Source organism: Beta vulgaris, chromosome 3 (assembly GCF_026745355.1).
Source record: "Beta vulgaris subsp. vulgaris cultivar EL10 chromosome 3, EL10.2, whole genome shotgun sequence".
Taxonomy (NCBI): domain Eukaryota; kingdom Viridiplantae; phylum Streptophyta; class Magnoliopsida; order Caryophyllales; family Amaranthaceae; genus Beta; species Beta vulgaris.
The window spans coordinates 52,457,242-52,478,024 of NC_079204.1; the positions used below are offsets into that span (position 1 = coordinate 52,457,242).

General features: G+C 36.0%; 2 protein-coding genes across 2 annotated transcripts; both read left to right on the forward strand.

Annotated features, from left to right (window-relative positions):
• Nucleotides 1-542: 542 nt before the first annotated feature.
• LOC104889454 (uncharacterized) lies at nt 543-2,486 on the forward strand. The gene is made up of 2 exons (XM_010674676.4): nt 543-783; nt 1,633-2,486. Exons 1-2 carry the CDS (start codon nt 619-621, stop codon nt 2,275-2,277), a joined length of 810 nt encoding a protein of 269 aa, XP_010672978.1. The 5' UTR covers nt 543-618; the 3' UTR covers nt 2,278-2,486.
• A 5,562-nt stretch (nt 2,487-8,048) lies between these two features.
• LOC104889456 (mitochondrial fission 1 protein A) lies at nt 8,049-11,393 on the forward strand. The gene is made up of 5 exons (XM_010674677.4): nt 8,049-8,326; nt 9,176-9,311; nt 10,171-10,295; nt 10,913-10,976; nt 11,071-11,393. The coding sequence occupies exons 1-5, from the start codon at nt 8,234-8,236 to the stop codon at nt 11,154-11,156; spliced, it is 504 nt and encodes a 167-aa protein (XP_010672979.1). The 5' UTR covers nt 8,049-8,233; the 3' UTR covers nt 11,157-11,393.
• The last annotated feature ends 9,390 nt before the right edge of the window (nt 11,394-20,783 follow it).

Genomic DNA, 20,783 nt, shown 5'->3' on the forward strand with positions numbered 1-20,783 from the left:
TGAGTCGGATCTCATAAAATAATCCGACATCCGAATTCGACTTTGAGTCAATCAATACTCTTTTCTTATTTATGTTAATGTATTATTTATGTATAACCTGACTCTGACTTTCAGCCAATTGTATTATACAAGATTTCTCATTGAAGAAATGATTGTTAAAAACAATAGTAATATTTAGATTATTTCTATTATATAAGATTTTCATATAATTATTAGATTAAATTGTAATGATTAGATTATTGTATTATATATGACTATTCTATTATTAAAAAAATGGGAAGAAAATTAAGTCGGATCGAATTCGGAGTTGGGTGTTCGAATTTTAAGTCGGGACGAATTCAGAGTCGGATTTTCGAATTTTAAGTCTGGTCAGATTCAAATATTGAACTCGAATTTAAGATCCGATTTCTTGTAAGACCGGAGTCGCATTATGCATATCCGATTCAATTCCGACCTGTTGCCATCCCTAGTGAGACCAGCTTGGATTGGCTACTTATTACATCACGCATGATGTCAATCCAACCCGCGGAGTATCATTATTCATTCCTATTCTCGTAGCAAAATTCAGTTACCCTTGATTTGATCTGGGATCAAGAGAGAGAAAGAGAAGAAAATAAAATGGCGGGGACAGGAGAATTGCCAAAACCAAGTTACAATGCGAAGCAATACTCAGGTGGGAGACCATCTTACCCGCCTCAACTCTTTAAATTCATCGCATCACATACTCCTTCCCATCTTCTTGCTTGGGATGTTGGCACCGGCACTGGGCAAGCCATTCCTTCTGTATGTTCTTCTTTCTCTCTCCTTTTTTTTTTTTTTTTTCCCCCTTTTCAAATTCCATTATTCAGAATTTACATCCCATGATCCCATTTTCCCAATTACTATTTTCTTATTTTTGTATCCCTAAATAACAGTTTCATTTATCATCTAATAATCGCCTACTTCAAGATTCTAATTTGTAATTTATTGTTATATTATTAGGATTTAGGGATTTTATGCAAAAGTTATATAGATTTAATCAATCAAAATTTTACATGGTTTTTAAACTCTTTGGGAGTTAGTCTTCACCTTGATTAACTTAGCTATGAAATATGAAGTATGAGGAGGTACACAACATCCGTATAATATCAATAGAAGGTGTATAAAATTATTATTTTTTTAAAAAAATTGGTAAGAAGAATTCTTATGGGTTGCCCTCGCACAGGGCCCCTACTCAGAAGCCTATTACAAGCCAGACACCTCCCAACCCCGCTCCCCTTATCAATCCCAAGCAAATGCTTGGGGTAGGAGCTGAACCCTATACCTTGCTAGGGAAATGGGAAATCTTACCACTTGAGCCAACTCCAATTCTTAGGTGTATAAAATTAATAGAAGGTGTATAAAATTAATAAAGGTGCACACGTTCGTATAAATCATTTCACAACTGAATTTCAACAAGGTGTTCATTTAATTTAGTAAGCCTCACATAAAGCAAATTCCACAAATCACCAAATCCTATTAATGTTGGTGCTTTTTTTTTTTTTTTTTTTGTGGTTATGCCATCATTTATTGTACCAGTTGCCCCATTAGAGCTAAGTTAAAGTTGAACTTGTTTACTGAGTTGTTATACTCTTGTTTGTTTTGGATTTTGAGCTAGCTGAGCTCTACAAGAATGTGATCGGCACAGATGTTAGCGCGACACAACTAGAGTGTGCACCAAAACTCCCAAATGTAAACTACTATGATACTCCTAGAGTTCTCTCCATCAATGATGTTGAACAAAAGATAGCACCCGAATCCAGCATAGACTTAATAACCATAGCCCAAGCAATGCATTGGTTCGACCTCCCAAAATTGTACGAGGTAGTGAGATGGGCCTTGAAGAAACCCCATGGGATAATTGCAGCCTGGTGCTACACCACCCCTGAGGTGAATGAGGAGGTGGACGCGATCTTCTGGCCATTCTACAAGGGTATTTCCGGCCCAGGTTGGGAGGAGACGACAAAGGCAGTGGATGATAAGTACAGGAGCATTCACTTCCCGTTTGAGCCTGTTGATGGATTGGGACATACTGGTCCGTTTGAGTTCAAGGCCGAGAAGGTAATGAGCTTGGAGGACTATTTTGCATATATAAGGTCGTGGTCGGCTTACAATGCTGCTAAGGAGAAAGGGGTGGAGATGTTGACAGATGAGCTGCTAGTCGAATTCAAGCGTGCTTGGATCAATGACGGAAAGAATGACAAGGTTGTTAAGTTTCCCATTTATCTAAGAATGGGGAGAGTTGGGGATTCAAAATGAAAATGCTTCATGTTATGACAACACATGTACTTGTGTCCTGATTATTATATACTTCGGCAGCACAGAAGAGTTCCCTCCTCTCCTAAGCCAGAATAATATGAATTAAGTTCATGTATGAAGCAACAAATGTAGATTATAGCCATATGATGGCATGCTGCTGAGCTTGAAGGATTTCAGTCTTTCAGATATAATAGATTGTTTTTTGTTAATTTCTGCAATAATAGCTTGTTTTAAATTATGTTTTTATGTAATTGAAAAAAATTATATATGGCAAACTTTAGTATTTACATAGATAATGTCAAAAGGCAAAACTACGCAATAAAAAAGCCAATGGAAGACGGAAGTATAACTTTTGTGGAAGAAACAACCAAGCGTAGTGGAAGTAACAAGTAACAAACTAACAACCAACGTATTGGAAGCTAATTCTTATTTTGGTAAAGTTTATTGGCGTGGTACGGTGGTAGGCATACAACACTAATATTGGATATTTGAAACATTATTACACTAGAATTTAGGCCCGTGCATAATGCACGGAAACTATTTACTATAATAACAATGTGTATATATCAGCTACAATGAAAACGTGTAAACGATTCTTACGTTAATTTGATAAAAAACTTTGTGTTTAAGAGATATACACCTTTATATTAATTATAAAGTTGTTTAACATATCCATGATACTCATATGTTTTGGAAGACTTCTTTTTAGTGCAAAACGAAATTTATTAAGAAGTTACTTCCTTCGTTCTATTTCTATAATATTGCAAAATGAGATTTTTACACAATTCATTCACCATCATAACCTTTCACTATTATTATGATTTTTATGTAAGGAAAAATATTGTCATGTGTGATTTTGTTAGATTCGTCTCGATTTATACTTTTAGAATATCAATTTTGTATAATTTTACTAAAAGTAATTAAAGATATTAATAGTTAAAATAGTTTTGGCAAACGTGAAAACTCAATTGCTGCAGTAGAAAAAGAACGGAGGTTGTATAACATAGTCATAAGCAAAGCCAACAACACCTTAAGAGGAAATTTGGAATTCCATATTTTCTCCACACTTTCGATAACCGCTAATAACTTATGTATGGGAATTCTTCGAAAAATTAATAAAGTGATGACATGATTCAATATAATATATCAATTTTGGTGTAGCCCCACAAAGCCATCATCTAAGGGTTGAGATGAGAAAGGTAAATTAACGATCTCAACTGCTTCAAAAAGGGAGAAAATTTGCACGAACTTGGTCTTATCCCAATAACCACTTAGGGTCAATTGTCTTAGATACCTCTCCACATTACAGTCTTCATTTTTTCTCGAACTGGCCTTAAAGTGTTAGACTTTATGTTATTTCTCATAAATTAGTACTATTAGGCAATTTTTACTCGTGACTGAGAAATGGCTACATAAAATTAGCCATGACTAAGAGCTGATCTCGGGAGATACAAACCTACCATGTGATAGGGATTGTCCTTGACTTTTAACACATGGTCGAAAAAACTGTCTTTTTTGAAACATCATAAGAAATTTTGTTCCAACGGACGGAATAAGTACCATATGCGGTATAAATACCTTATTCCCCATTGCTATATGAAATTACCACAATTTTGATGAAATATTATATCATACCTTATTCTCCGTTCCATCTGACATAATGAGTATCATACGGGGTTTCCCCACTTTACTTTTTTGCCTAAATACCTTATTCCCCGTTGCTACTTGAAATAATCCTTACTCATTAGTTTCTTCCTAAAAACAATTTTAGAATATATTAAGCCACCACAATTTAAAATTAAGAATAATTTAGAAAATGATAATTTTGCATATAAACAAATATAAATACACATACTTGTATAATGTATGTATGTTTTATAAGTTCTCCATATGATTTACATTTCAATATTTACATCAAAGAAAAAAGAAGCTGTCAAAACAAAGTGCATAGGCAAATTAACAACTTTTCTAATTCGATAACCTCTTTCAACAACAGTTTTACTCTCTTATAGACCAACTAAAATTGAATACTTATAAATCCCTCTTTTGATATATAATTAACTCATTTTGTTGATTCACCTTCTCAATTAGTGTCTCGAAGCTCATTAAAGAAAGCTACATTTTATAATTTAAGCACATGGGCCATGTTTCACTCTCTCTGCTAATCCTTTATTTTAGAATTTTATATAGAATGGGCAAAATTCAAAGTATACAATTTCTTTAAAAATAATATTAATATCAATCGTAAGTTCATAAGTGGATGTGTTTATATTTTTTGTTATTTGAATGTAAGAGCGTGGGAAAATTTTGAGTATCCTAAAGGTTAACCCTCTTAGACACAATAAAATAATAATATTAATATATTATACAATAAATTGGAGAGAGAACAATCATAAAATTAATGTCTGAATGTACTATTGGCCAAGGAAATTTCAATAATTAGAGGGTTGGCAACCCGCTGGATCATTAATCATCTAAATTTTTTCGAACTTATATCTCCATAGTTTTGTCAAAATAAGTTGAAATGAACCGACCCTTATATGTTGGTTTTCACTTTTTTTTACCTTATTTAATTTCTTGTTTCATATATTGTCTCTTGTCTTACTTCTCCCACTTCAAGAAACTGTTTTCCCCAGCTTATTTTCAGTTCAGTTCAATTCCTAAATTATTATCATTACTATTAGTTACAATATAATTCAGTTTGATTCAATTCAGTTCAGTTGTTTTATGCAAAAGAGAACAGGCTCTAACTCTGTTTTTTGTTTTTTTTTTTAAAAAAAAAATTTGTATGTATTGGTCGTGGATATGATTTGTTATAATGATTCATATTAGCCCACCTTAGACCACTTTGGGACTAAAGATTGAGTTATTGTTTTTGTTGTTTTTGTTATATGTAACCTCTGATCATAGTCATAGTGTGACATTTTTTTTTTTGAACAAAACATCTTTTTTTCTTATTTGGTAATAAGATAAATTTGCATGACTATTATTATTGCATTTGTATTTCCTCCTAAACGGGCTAGCATCTCATTATGTTCATTACCAAAAGTGAATTAAGAAAAAAGAAAATTAATTAGCTGGCTAACATATTATCAGGATTTATCATATACTCTTACATTTGCAATTTTTTCATACAACCCATTACCCATGAGTTGTTTTATACTTCTTTCATGAAGTATGATATATAATATGATGATTATGTCATATATGAACACTGCGAAAAAGGTAAAAGAGTAAACAGAGGAAGGAATGTGTGTATATTCTTACACGGATTTATATACAGTCATTCAATTGTGTGGAACTAAATTTCCTTAAACACTTTCAGTATCAACTCTAAAACCATCTTCAAATATTTTTCAACTTCAAAAACAGTAACTGAATGGAATATTTGACAGGAAAGGAAAAACCTTGGAAGATTTGAGTGGAGATTTCCTTCTAGTGAGGAATCTTTTTTTTACAGCCCAAATCACGGATTTTCCTAAATTAAAGCATTCAATGACTGATTTTTAAAATTTTGGAAACTAATAATATCATAATCAAACAAAATCATTTTAATGGGATGTGACACGTGGCATCTATTTCATTGCTCTATGAATGTGGGGGTGAATTGTAAGAGCAGAATTTCTATGAGGCTGCCACGTAGGCTAATTTTTTCTTGCTTTAATATTATATATGATGTGGTATTTCTAACACCTAAATACTTTATATTTTGTGTGGTATTACATCATTGTTTGATTTGAGCCCTTAAACAACAAGATTTAAACTGAAATTTTGCTATGTCATCGTCCATTTTGACTCTCTTTAAAATAACGGTTGGAAGAAAAAGAAAATCAAGCCTACAAAAACATATTCAATAATAAGTCAAATACTTATTTAACCTAAGCATACCTCATCAATTTTTCAAGCAAGTAAACAACAATGGTTAGCTACAAACCCACAACCATTTATTTTGAATGCGTTCCAATATCAAACTAAAAAAAAAAATGATATTGTCTTTCTTCATCCATCCAACTAAGCTAAATTTCTCAACAAAGCTAAAATTTCCTTTGCCAAGCAAATTCCATCTTTCTCTCCTAATGATTGAGCTACTAACTCAAAAGTCAAAACTTTGCTAAATTGCAAGCAAATCCTTGAGATAAAGTGTTGGAGAAGTGGTAGAATACTAGAAGTAACATATTCATTCACATCCTTATTCCATTATTAGAAAAAAAACACTTATAAAATAGACCTGGTTAGTAGATAAGGTAGCAGCCTATAATATCTAAAGGATTAGGGTCAATTTTAAAAAGTTTTTAATGAATAAGACAATAAGGGACAGAACATTATTAAATAACATCATTATAGGGTCTATTGCAATAATTTTTAAATATAGATATTGTAAAAGAAATTATATGTACAAACTTATATTTAAGTGAAAGTATTGGGTCAGACCGTCTGACCCAAACATTTGGTCAGACGGGCTGGCCCAAGTTCATTATAGAGCAACCGATATAAGATGCGTTCTGGTTCATCATCATCATCCAAATTTCTCTCTAAAAAAAAACCCCCACATTTTCTCTTTCTACTGAATCATCAACGACGTAATCGATCATGGAACCAAAATCTCCTCCAATAAGTACTCCTGATGAATCTGCTGCTTCTGGTTCATCATCATCATCCAAGAAGAGAGGAACAGAGGAAATAGAATTGGACCATTCTGGTCTTAATGATGCCATCGCTACCAACATTGCTAACCTCGCATTTGTTAGTCATTCTTTGGAACCTCAGGAGAATCGGTTACAGTGACAGTTCGACAATACATATTCTCCATAAATACCTATTTGAAAAAAGAAACACACATTTGCAAAATCATCTGCAAAAATATCCTGCTCATCCACCTCGCGTGAAGGAGGAGAGAGAGAGGAAAGTGGAAGTGGAGAAGAGGTGAAATAGTGGAGAAAGCAGAGGTTAGTGTTTTGTTTTCTTTTCAGTTGAACTTTGTTTTCTTTCAGTTGGACTTTGTTTTCTTTTAGTTGGACTTTGTTTCGTAATATGTATACCAACTGAAACAAAAAATGGACCAACTGAAACAAAAAATGGACCAACTGAAAGAAATAATGGGCCAACTGAAAGAAATAATGGACTAATTGAAAAAAATGAAGACTACGTGAAAAAAAATGAAGACTACCTGAAAAAAATGAAGACTACCTGAAAAAAAAAATGACCTAAGTTACTTTCATTTAGACCTAAGTTACTTTCAGTTAGACCTAAGTTACTTTCAGTTAGACCTAAGTTACTTTCATTTAGAGGTAACTTACTTTCATTTAGACTAACTGAAAAAGAATGAAGACTAACTGAAAAAAAATGAAGACTACCTGAAAAAAATGAAGACTACCTGAAAAAAATGAAGACTACCTGAAACTCAAGTGAAGTGGTCCGACGGGCTGATTGTGTCGGACTCGTCCGACACAATACGAACTCTATATTTAATTATACTCACTTTTATCTTTCCCCGTTCACCATTTTTCTTGCTCGTTTATCGACCCGTCCATAATTGGCTCGCTATCGACACGGCCCACCATGTCCCTTCATGAGCCGACCCTTTACATCCCAAACTGCTTGCGACCCGCACCAATCCTGACCCGACCTTCCTATAACAAAGTCTACTTATTATAAACAAAAGTGAAAATATGTATATTGAAGAATTAAAGTCAATTTCTTAATCGCGTCCACTTTGACTCAAAAAACCCCCAAAGCGTATGTATGTATATAAAATCGAACGAAACAAACCAAAATATAAAGCCGTTGTCATTTTGTAAAAATTTGACGTATTAATCCTGGTCGTTCGTTCTTTTAAGACATCATCACATTTGCTAAATTGCTAGTTTGCTACCAGTTCTTACATTTTTCCATATCTTTCTCTCTCCTCCTCTTTCTCATTCGAAATCGCAAAGTTTTTCAAATTTAGGGCAAAATTATGGACGCCAAGATCGGAAAATTCTTTGAATCTGTCGGAAATTTCTTTGGTGGTGGCGATCAAATTCCTTGGTGTGATCCTGATACTATTTCTGTAAGTTTTTCATTTTCTCTCTCTTTGTTTGTTTTGTTTTAATTTTAGGGTTCATTTGTCTCCATTTTTTTTTTCTAATTATGATTCTGCAATTTTCGCGTTACCTTTTCGTAATTCGCTGAATTTATTTTTGTAAGGTGTACACGGAATTTTGTTTAATATAATTGTTTTTGCTGAATGTTGCGTTTTTTTTTTTTTTAATCTTTTGTATGATTCTATTTTATATTATTTATGGAATGGAATTCTACATACTAGTCTAGGAGCTGGTGACTGGTGAGTGAGATGTTTTTGTTATGAAGAGGAAATTATTGAATCATGACTCAGTTTCGGGGTTGTTAGGGTTTGTTTGATTGTTTTGGTGGTGTTGATTTGAGCTACGATATCATTGTTATTGAATTCTATTTGAAATTATCTTTTCAAAGTTTTTTAATTGCCTTGGTTGTGTTTTTTTTGTTTCGAAAGTGTTTTCTGTTTGTTACTTTGTTAGTGGTGATCAACATGTCTATAATGCAAGAATTATGATGTATGTTTGTGTTGTTTGATAAGTTACATTTTGCCTCTATTGGGTTGAGTGAGATTGAATAAGAATTTTGTCACCTAATCTTGAAGAAGATTATCGAATTTTTAGCTTTAAAATGAAAGTTCGTATGGTTTTATTAGTATGAAACTTACTCGTCGTTTTTTTTTCTCTTTTATGTGTTTGTTTTGTATGTTTACTCTTTTTTCTGTCATTCTCCCCTTTTCCACACCTTATACACCCGGCAAAGTAGAGAAGGCGGAAAGAGAAAGAGGGGGAGAGAGGGAGTGGTCTATCATAGCTTACGATCTTTGCTCAATTATTATATATAGGGCCTTGAACGAGAGGTAGCAGAGGCTTCTAATGGTAGTGAACAGCAGAGAAGTGAAACTCTCATGAGGCTTTCATGGGGCCTTGTCCATTCTAAACGTCCTGAAGATGTGCAGCGAGGGATAGCCATGGTTGAAGGTAAACTTGATCAACTCTTACCATTAAGGGTGCATTCTCTTGTGTCATTTATGCTATAATGTTTAATGATGATGGTAATTTGACTAGGTCATCCCCTGTTAGGTTTCTTTTATGTGGCTCCTTCTGGCTGCCCTTCTCCGAAAAGAAACTCAGTTATTATGAGCTTATAGCTAATGGTTTGCGTCGATAATTCTGTAGCACTTCCCAGGCTTTTTTTTTTTTTCTATAAAAAATACTATACCTAAAGCCAGATTCTTTTTTTTGTGTTTCCTCCCTCACCAACCCATAAAATAATAATTCTGTTGGTTATATTGTAGTTTCATTGTGAATATGTATCTTATGTCGAGAATATGCTCAGGCTATTGAAGGAATACTATTCTAGATATAAATTTTATTAACATAAACCTATCTCTTTGACTGGCTTTTTCACGAAGTTTTTTATCATCTAATTTTCTCATTTCTATATGCAATGAGATAATAATGAAAACTCCTCTGGTGAATTATGTCAATCTACTTGTTTATTGTGTCATTGCTGTAATATGTTAATCAACCTAGAACAGTAATAGCCATCACTGTAAACTTGCATGCCCATGGTCTGGTGGAGATCCTTCATTATCATACTGAACAGAGTTGTTGGTTTCTTATTGCCTCTTCTATTATTCTATTTCAGATGTAGATTCACCTGGAAAACATAACCATGAATATTTGACATCTTATTGTTTCTGCATTTTTTTAAACTAGGGTCTAAAAGTATGCTGGAAAGAAATTTCCATACCTTTGTTTTGAGCCCCGTTCTTCTACCCCCTGAATAAATGAATGGTTGAAGAAAAATAAAGTTTGTGTCCTGGCTTATTGGCAGCATCGCTGGCCAACACTGGCAGTAGTCCGCTTGAAAGGAGAGAGAAAATCTATCTGCTTGCTGTCGGCTACTACAGAAGTGGTGAATTTTCACGAAGCAGGCAACTCGTGGAACAATGTCTGGAGGTACTTTATTAGTTCTATGATTTATCTGGTTTGTAATCTCACATTGGCTCAGCCTACGGAAGCTGCTGCTTACCATTGATTGAATTGCTATTGTCTGTCACTCTGTTGTCCTTATTGTGAGACTTTGATGGGTGGTCTTCACTGCTCTATTCTGTGTGGCATAACATATTGGCTATGATGGTTTTGAGGCCATAGTTTCTGAGCATCATGCTCAATAATTACTGCAGAAGTTACATATTTCTTATTTAGCAGGTTAGCAAGGGAGGGGGTGGTCTTTTGACTGTTGTTTAGATTAACAGCGCATAGATTTAGAATCAAAATAAGCTCATTATTAATCGGCAATATTGCAATGAATAAATTGTTTTGACCATTTTATCATCCCAAGGTATGTGCATGAATTATTTGGTAAACACTTCAAAAATGTTTATGAGAAGATATAATTCCATGATAAATAGCAGCAAAAAAGTTGGTGCATCCAATACTGGATCGATTCCGTGTGCAATTTGACTTTAACATATCTTGTGTGAAATGCAATTACGTTTGCTGCAGCTCTTGCTATTGCTTACTATAGATGTGCCTTGCTGCGTAAAATGATGTCAATACCTCTTGTTTCACAGATTGCACCTGACTGGAGGCAAGCATTAACCCTGAAGAAAAATGTGGAAGATCGAATTGCCAGAGGTAAGAAATGTGATCCTCAACTATGTGATCATCAGAAAGTATCGTGTATGCAAAGGGCTGTTGTCTTACTACTGTGTTGTGTTATCGAATGCAGATGGTGTCATTGGGATAGGCATAACAGCCACTGCGGTGGGACTCCTTGTTGGAGGGATTGCTGCAGCTGTGACTCGAAAGAAGTGAGGATCTAAATCTTATTCAAGTCAAAAGGATAAATGCAAACAACCATATATTTTTGACTATGCTTTCTGTGAAGATGTAATGGCTACATATACTTTGTTCATGGATTGACTTGATAAATAATCCTTCAACGTAGTTAGGGGTTTTTTTTCTTTCTATTTCATACATGACTTGATGTATTGCCATTAGGCAGTTTTGTGTTTCTTGACAAACCAAATTTTATCTGAGTATATTGTTGAAGATTTGCCTCATTATGTATTTATGTTCCCTTCAAAGTAGGTAGATTTGATTCAAAATGGAAGCCAAAGATTTTTACAGCTCTTTTCCACTCTCCTAATCACATAACCAAGTTCTCCACTCTGATCAAGTGAATTACTAAAACTCGAAGGAACTTCCCCTCAAAAAAAAAAAAAAAAAAACTCGAAGGAACTAGTCACCCAACTAATCGCAATGTAAAGATCATCAACCCTCTCTGTCTCTTTTCTATAACATATGAGATGCTAAAGTTAAGCTTGTTCTAGTAGGGGTGAAAGTTATTCGGATAAAAATTAAAATTCAATTCGAACTAAATTAGTAATTTAGATTGGACTCAAATTATGTTCAGGTTAGATACAGATTGAATTTTTTTTTTTTTTTTTGGAAACTTTGATTTTTTGATCGGATCATATCGAGGGTGATTGGATCCATAAATCTAAAATAACCGAATAGTAGATAGTCCTTGAATTGTATAATTAGAATTGGCCTTAACATATTCGTTTTATAGAAAACCAAATGATTCGGCGGCGACCTTTCCCTTCCCCTAAAATTCAAACTAGCTATCATTCTAACCACTATCAAAAATTCTATTTTGATTTTCGAGCCTATCGAAAACTTTATTTTGATGATCATGCCTAAATATGGGTTCGTACAAATTAGATATACTATTGAAACTTTATTTTGATGCTCGTGCCTAATTTACTTCATCGTGAAATAAAGTTTTTTAAAAAATTGGACATTTCGGATCGGATCCGATCTATCGTCTGAAAATTCGGATTGGATTTGTTTGTACTCAAACTTTAATTAGATTAGATTTATATTGGAAAACTAAAATACAAATTTTGTTTGAATCGGATTCAATTAGGCCTAAGTCCAAACTGTGTACCGAACTTTTACCCCTAGCATATACTCCCCCCGTTTCCTAAAGATCTTTTCTCTTTTCGTTTAAGTGCGTTTTCAAAAGATCTTCCATCTTTTACTTTATTCCTTATTTGAAATTTTTTTCTCCTTTTTACCCTCTCATGTCCCTATCATATGGTCCACCATTACATTATTAATTCAACTTTACTCCCTTTATCTCTCCTACTTTAACCCTTTTTATTTGTTTATTTATCTTAACCCCTTTCTCTCTCCTACTTTACCCACCCCATACCCCACATGAATGGATCCTCCTTGGTATCTGTAGGAACAATAACAAGGAAGGTCTTTAGGAAATGGAGGAAGTAGTAACATAAGCTTCAAACACAGAAAATTCATAATACTCCAGGAATCAAAATTTTCAGTTGAAGTTTGCAACCACCAAAATCGACATAGCGTAACTCATTTCCTCATTCTCTGATCACCTTCGTGAGTCTCTCTACTTGATTCGTTTACTGGTAAGTAGATCTTATGATAGAATCATTATAACTAGCAATTTATGCACGCGATGCGTGCCTGATTTCTTTTTTTCAAACATAAATTCTAGTCTCTTGGGGATAATAAGGGGTAAAAGTTTTAACATTAGACATTTTTTTTGGCTAAATTTCGTGGTTAACCCTTCTTTTATTAATTTTTTTACTTATTCTTTCTTTAGAGTTCTTAAAATTAACTTTGATGAACGATAAAAGAATTTTAAGTGAATTATTTTTGGAATTTCTTACGCTGTATTAACATAGTCTTTTGTGTTATGTAATTCATTTCACTTTGTTAATTGATTAATTTCGTTTTGATATAACAATTGATTGTGTTGTGAATTAATTATAAGATATTTGATTGATGTAATCTTATAGTCAATGTTTCTTATTTTTGGTGGTTCAATTATTACTTGATTGCCTTCAACATTTAAGTATAATTTTTTAATGCTATATTTGAGTTTGCTTTTGATTTTCCTTTTGGTAGTAGTTGATTTACTGGGCAATTCAGTAAATTTATAAGGAGACACCATAGCTCCTCCCTTCCTTTATATAATATAATATAGAGATAAACACTGAAAATCTTAATGACTCATGCATGACAAATTGTAGTAAAACTGCTTCACATAGTCATTATAGAAAATTATTCATATGCGAGGAAGACTCTGAATAACGAGAATGAAGCTAATCAAAGTTGAATACTTCATCCTTTTCATAATACTCGCTACACTTTCCATTGTGGGAAGTTTCACATTACTTACTACACTTTCTTTTTGGGCAATAAACTCTCTCTATATATCTCTCTCCTAACTCCTCTCACATGAGTTCTTTTTTTGTTTACTCTCTACCTCTCTCTTCTTCAAAAATTACCTAGGAGTCCGTAAATTGAGAAGTGCAGCGAGTAATATGGAACGGAGGAAGTACATCAAGATTACCTAAGATGTTTGAGCTACTATATACCTTCAATTCTTAAAAACTTCTAGTTTTTATTCAACACATAAGAGCAAATGAAAAAGACACCTAAACTCGATTTGAGATTCCCGGGATAATATTGTTGTTCAATAACCAACTTGCCATTAGTTAAGTGGCGGATCTTGGAACTTTAATTACCGGGGGCCAAAAACTATTTACAGATATGGAGACACTATTTTAAAGTTAGACAATACGACTTTTTTTTTGTATAGATGTATGATATTTATTTAATTTTTAGATAATTTTCAACTTTGCAAAAAGACGAAATAGGAGCGTTAAAAATATAAAGTTTTAAATGTCATAAAGTTAAATATGTATATAAAAAAATAAAGATAAAAAATAGTAATCAATGAATTATAAAATAAAGCTTAAAAAAGAAAAGAAAATGCTGCAAAAAAAAAAAAAGAAATACTAAGCATCATGATTCATGAGCAGTTGAGCACGTGCCTTCTGTGGGTCCCTTACTCCCCCTTCCTTATTTCCTCTTTCTACATTTCCCTCTCACGGATAAAGCTGCGCCTACTATCTATTCTACAGTAATATTTTGGGCTTTGTTTTTTGGGCTAGACAAAATAGCAACTGTATTTTTTTCTCAAATCTTTCAGGGACCAGGCCCAGTCCTGCCCCTTGAAAGATCCGCCTCTATAATTAGTTTATATGTGTTTTGAGTCATATGAACCCCATCCCAACTCACACGCTGATTCGGATGCTTGCATACCGGAACTCCATTGAATCCACACATACTCGTCATGTTAAAGTTGTATTCATTGTTGCCAAACCCACAATATGCCTTTTGCACTTCATCCTTCTTAAATCCAAGTGAAGCTGTGATAGGAATATATCTTAAGTGACAACTTTCCTTGTAGATATTATTTACTTGTATAGTGGTTTCCTTTTGTGTACACATATATATATTGTAATATGATGAATGAGAGGCCAGGCTTTTAACCCTAATATTATTCTTGACATGGTATCAGAGCCCTAAACATTTTTTTCTCTCTATAGCCGTCGCATATCTAGCCGTCGCCCCTCCCGCCGCCATTCATGGCCGGCGACAAAGACTCCGGCGAGTCTCCCTCTCCCAAACTTGATCTCACTAGCCCGTTTTTTCTCAGTCATGGTGATCGCCCAGGCGATTTTATCACGCCCACCCGGCTTCGTCACGATAACTACGACGACTGGGCTGGGGATCTTCGTCTCGCGCTTCAAGCCAGGCGCAAGATGGCGTTTCTTGACGGCACTATAACCGGTCCCGTCGCACCGTATACCGAGTCAGATTGGCTCACTGTCAACGCCATGTTGGTTTCTTGGATGATGAACACCATTGATCCCGATGTTAAAGGTACGCTCACTAAGTTTAATGAGGCTCGAAAATTATGGCTTCACCTTCAAACTCGCTTTGCTACTGTTAATGGCCCCCGAATTCATCAACTAAAATCTAGTATTGCGAATGTGAACAAACTAAATCTATGAGCGTTTCCACGTATTATGGCAAATTAAATGTGTTGTGGAAGAATTGTCGAAACATGAACCTTTAATTACATGTAATTGTTGTGCGAATTGTCATGCGGGGCCGATCATGAGGCTCGTCGGGAAACACAAAAGTTACATGATTTTCTTATGGGTTTATATTCTGAATTTTATGCCCGTTTGCGTACTCAAATATTATCCACTGAACCCCTCCCTTCGCTTGACCGTGCGTACCACTTAGTGGTGCAAGAGGAGCGTGTACGCACGGCCAAGACGTCCCTCGACGACCCTCCCCCTGCTCTCGGCTTCTCTGTCCGCGCTGCTGCTGGCCGCGGCAGGGGCACTCCCGACCGAACCCCATGTTCCCATTGTCACAAGCCGGGTCATGATGTATCTCGTTGTTGGACTTTGTTGGCATGCTCTCATTGTAAGAAGCATGGGCATGATGTTAGCACTTGTTATGAATTGGTGGGTTACCCTGAAGGAATGGATTCTAAGGCTCGTTCTAAGCCTTCTCTCGGCCGTGGGCGTGGGGCTGTGAAGGCCTCGGCCAATGCCGTGTCTTCTTCTCCTTCGTCGAGCTCTTCCGTGGACCCGTCTTCTTCTCTTTTCACTCCTGAGCAGTGGAAAGCTTTGGCTGGTATATTTGGTTCTGCTAAGGTTTCTGATGATCGTCTTAGCGGTACGTTTCTTTCCACTTCTTGGATTATTGATAGTGGTGCTACGCATCATGTTACTGGTGATATCTCTGGCATGTTTGATTTGGTTTCTATTTCTTCCTGCCCTGTTGGTCTTCCTAATGGTAGCACTGTTGTGGCTACTCAAAAGGGGTCGGTTCGCTTATCTGATTCTATTACTCTGCATAATGTTCTTCTTGTTCCTCAGTTTAGTTGTAGTTTACTTTCGGTTGCACAACTGACTAATGATTTGCAGTGTTTTGTTCAATTTAACTCTTCCATGTGTGCTATACAGGACCACATGAAGGAGCTGATTGGAACGGGTCGTAGGGTGGATGGGCTATACTACTTCAACGGAGGTGACAGTGTGCATTCAGTGGCTGTGAATGGTGTTTCTGCGGAGTTTGATTTATGGCATCGTCGTATGGGTCATCCTTCGGAGAAAGTGGTGAAGTTACTTCCTCCCCTATGTGGTCATGTGGGTAGTTTGTCAAATAAAGCATGTGAAGTTTGTTTTCGTGCTAAGCATACTAGAGACAAGTTTCCTTTGAGTGATAGTAACGCTAGTAGAATTTTTGAAAAGATTCATTGTGATTTGTGGGGTCCTTACAGACATGTATCATCTTGTGGTGCTCGTTATTTTTTGACTCTTGTTGACGATTTTTCTAGAGCTGTTTGGGTTTATTTGATGGAGGATAAAACTGAGGTGTTTGGTGTGTTTATGAGTTTTGTAGCTATGGTTGAACGTCAATTTTCTCAAACTATCAAAATTGTTCAATCTGATAATGGAACTGAATTCAATTGTTTGCTTGATTATTTCTCTGCTTCTGGCATTATTTTTCAAACCTCTTGTGTTGCTACTCCTCAACAAAATGGAAGAGTAGAACGCAAACATCAACATATATTGAATGTCGGTCGTGCTCTTCGTTTTCAAGCTCATCTTCCTATTTATTTTTGGGGGGAAAGTGTCCTTGCTGCAGCTCATTTAATTAACCGTACTCCTTCCCCTCTCTTACAAAATAAATCTCCATTTGATATTCTGTTCGGTTTTCCCCCTGCTTATGCTGCTATCCGTACTTTTGGATGTCTATGTTTTGCTCACAATCACAAAACTAAGGGTGATAAATTTGCCAGTCGTAGTCGGAAGTGTGTTTTTGTTGGTTATCCTTTTGGGAAGAAAGGTTGGAGGTTATTTGATCTTGATAACAAAGAATTTTTCGTTTCTCGGGATGTTAAATTTTTTGAGGATGTATATCCCTTTGCTTCTCCTGATGATGTTAATATTGATGTCCAAACTTTGGTGCCTTATAATGATGATTTGGTGCATCTTGATTTTGCTGAATTTGATCCATCTTATGAGCCTCCACCCACTTCTACAAATATTCCACCAAATGAGCCTCCCCCCTCTTCTACAAATATTTCACAACATGATCCTATTTCTGAGCCCACAAATTTATCCATTTCTCAGCCCACAAATGTTTCTCACCCTGCGCCTATCCTTGACACCACAAACTCTCCTCCTTCTAGCCCCATTTCTTCCGAAGCCCAGCCCACTTCCTCTGCGCCCAGCTCTCCCGTGTCTCCCATATCCTCGCTGGGCTCGTCTGGGCCCACACGGCCTGCTTCGCCCGGTTCTACCGAGCCGCCTAGTCCGCCCGCTACTGCTGCTTCCCCTACGGATTTGGGCCGCGGTTTACGGACTAAAGTCCCCTCCGTCTTGCTCAAAGATTTTGTTACACACACTGTCGTCTCCGATGGCCCGTCTGTCCCTGCTTCCTCTCCATCTTCTTCTTCAGGTACTCCCTATCCTATAGCTCACTACATAAATTGTTCAAATTTTTCTGCAAATTATTTGAAGTTTGTTGCAGCTGTTGTTTCTACTTCTGAACCTCGGTCTTTCAAGGAGGCTATGCGCAGTGATGGTTGGAAAGCTTCCATGCAGGATGAAATTCATGCTTTAGAGGCAAATGGTACTTGGACATTGGAGGAACTGCCTCCTGGTAAACGTGCTTTGGGTAGTCAGTGGGTGTATCGCACCAAGTTTCTATCTACAGGTGAGGTTGAGCGCCTCAAATCTCGGTTGGTTGTGTTGGGGAATCATCAGGAGGCTGGTATTGATTATACAGAGACTTTTGCTCCTGTTGCTAAAATGACCACTGTTCGGGCTTTCTTAGCTATTGCAGCCTCTAAGAATTGGGAACTTCATCAGATGGACGTTCACAATGCCTTTCTTCATGGTGACTTGGAGGAAGAAGTTTACATGAAACTTCCTCCTGGCTTTGCTTCTTCCAATCCCAAGCTTGTCTGTCGTCTCCGCAAATCTCTCTATGGCTTGAAACAAGCTCCCCGTTGTTGGTTCGCCAAACTGGTTGCTGCTTTGAAGGATTATGGTTTTCTTCAGTCTTACTCCGACTATTCTCTCTTCACTTACACTCGCCAGTCTGTTCAGCTCAATGTGCTCGTTTATGTCGACGACATTATTATTTCTGGTAACGATTCCGCTGCTCTTTCGACCTTCAAAGCTTATTTGTCTGATTGTTTTAAGATGAAAGATTTAGGTCCGCTCAAGTATTTTCTGGGTATTGAGGTGGCTCGCAGTTCTTCTGGTATCTTTCTTTGTCAGCGCAAGTACACTCTCGACATCATCTCTGAGACTGGTTTGTTAGGCTCTAAACCGAGTGGGTTTCCTATTGAGCAACATCACCAGTTGGCTCTTGCTTCTGGTCCTCTCCTGTCTGATCCTGCTGCTTATCGTCGTCTTGTGGGTCGTCTCATTTACTTGGCTGTTACTCGTCCTGATCTAGCCTACTCGGTCCATGTTTTGTCTCAGTTTATGCAGGCCCCGCGTAGTGAGCACTGGGATGCTGCTTTACGTGTGGTTCGTTATCTGAAGGGTACTCCTGGTCAGGGTATTCTCTTACGTGCTGATAGTGAGTTGTCTCTGCAGGGTTGGTGCGACTCTGATTGGGCTGCTTGTCCCATCACTCGACGCTCTTTGTCAGGTTGGCTTGTCTTCTTAGGTTCTTCCCCTATCTCTTGGAAGACTAAGAAGCAGCACACTGTCTCTCGATCCTCGGCTGAGGCCGAGTACCGCTCCATGGCCTCCATCACTTGTGAGTTGAAGTGGTTGAAGGCTTTGCTCTTGAGCTTGGGGGTTCATCACCCCAAGGCCATCCCTCTTTTTTGTGATAGTCAGTCTGCTCTTCATATTGCGAAGAATCCTGTCTTCCATGAACGCACAAAACACATTGAGGTTGACTGTCACTTTGTGCGTGATGCTATCATTGATGGTCTCATCTCTCCGTCTTATGTCTCCACCAAGGCACAGCTTGCTGATATCTTCACTAAAGCTCTTGGGAAGACTCAGTTTGATTTGTTATTGTCCAAGTTGGGCATTCTTGATCCTACCCATGTCCAACTTGAGGGGGGGTGATAGGAATATATCTTAAGTGACAACTTTCCTTGTAGATATTATTTACTTGTATAGTGGTTTCCTTTTGTGTACACATATATATATTGTAATATGATGAATGAGAGGCCAGGCTTTTAACCCTAATATTATTCTTGACAAGCTGCGTGTTTAAAGAGTTCCCTCAATGCATTGTAATAGTCAGCATAAACAATTGCAACCTTGGGATGCTGCTCTTGAAGCTTCCTAATAGCTTGTTGTAAGTGATCATTTTAAAATGTCGCGAATTCGTTCAAATCTATATTACAATGAAGCTCATCATACATCTTTAAGTCCTCTTGTTTCTTTTATTTCCTCTTTACTCGAAGCCTTCTTAGGAAATCAGTTAATATTAAGTCAATTATAGTTTAGTTAATAGTTTGTGTGATAAGAATAGAAATACTTCATTTGGACAACATTTAGTGATTTAGGATTGAATTAAGGCATAATATACTGTACCATATTTTATTTGGTAATGACTAACTCAGATTATCACCTAAAACAAAAATAGCTCGAACTATAGGGAAGTCGATAAATATTGGTTTAGAGGGTCACGTTATTAATGGACCAAAACGGGTTGAAATCATGCAGATTGATAGAGGGCGGGACTATGGAGGAGCAAGGAGTTGGAGGATAGGAAAGGGAGTGATATGAAGTTATATAAATATGTAATCATACATGAACTTTTTTCTTACCATAATTCTTCGATATTACAAAATTATCCGTCCATAAAATTTAGAAATTTCATTACAAGTTTATATATCTCTATTATATAAGCCAAGAGAGGAGCTAATTATGGTGTCCCTCTTTGAAAAGACTTTTTAACCCTTTATCGAATAAAAAATATTACCTATTAAGATTTCGAGATTTTCCTTAATCATAATCCTTCCTAATTTAAAATATGTATATCAAAGGAAATTCAAAGTAGCTAAAATAAACTTTCATAAAAATATGTATAGTGAAAGAAAAAGTTTATGATTGAAAAACAAATTAACATAACTAAAACAGATTTCAAATCAATTATAAAACCAAAGACGTAAAACTTTAATTTTACCTAAACTTTGAAATGCAATAATAATACCAACATCCATTAACAAGTAATAAAATACCTAGATTACAACTTCTTCATCAAGTAAATTTTATATTTTGTATTTACACCACATGATTTAATTAGAACTAATGATGATTGTAAATTACATCCTTCAAAATTACATTTAGATGAAATTTAATAATAATCGCCAAAATAATCCACACACGCATCGCGTGCAAAAAAGGCTAGTATTAAATAAGCATAACACTCCACTAACCCCAATTAAGATCTCATTTTGACTTGCATGGACCCGGTTCACATTAACTAGTGTACACCATGCCAAAACAAAAACATGTATCATTTATGAACAATTCATTATATCACGGA

Excerpts from the sequence above, each read along its gene's own strand:
- LOC104889456 (XM_010674677.4), top strand. The coding sequence starts at position 8,234 with ATGGACGCCAAGATCGGAAAATTCTTTGAATCTGTCGGAAATTTCTTT. Across the intron at positions 9,312-10,170 it reads AGGGATAGCCATGGTTGAAG|CATCGCTGGCCAACACTGGC; the intron begins GTAAACTTGATC and ends GCTTATTGGCAG. Across the intron at positions 10,296-10,912 it reads TCGTGGAACAATGTCTGGAG|ATTGCACCTGACTGGAGGCA; the intron begins GTACTTTATTAG and ends CTTGTTTCACAG.
- LOC104889454 (XM_010674676.4), top strand. The coding sequence starts at position 619 with ATGGCGGGGACAGGAGAATTGCCAAAACCAAGTTACAATGCGAAGCAA. Across the intron at positions 784-1,632 it reads CTGGGCAAGCCATTCCTTCT|CTAGCTGAGCTCTACAAGAA; the intron begins GTATGTTCTTCT and ends TTGGATTTTGAG.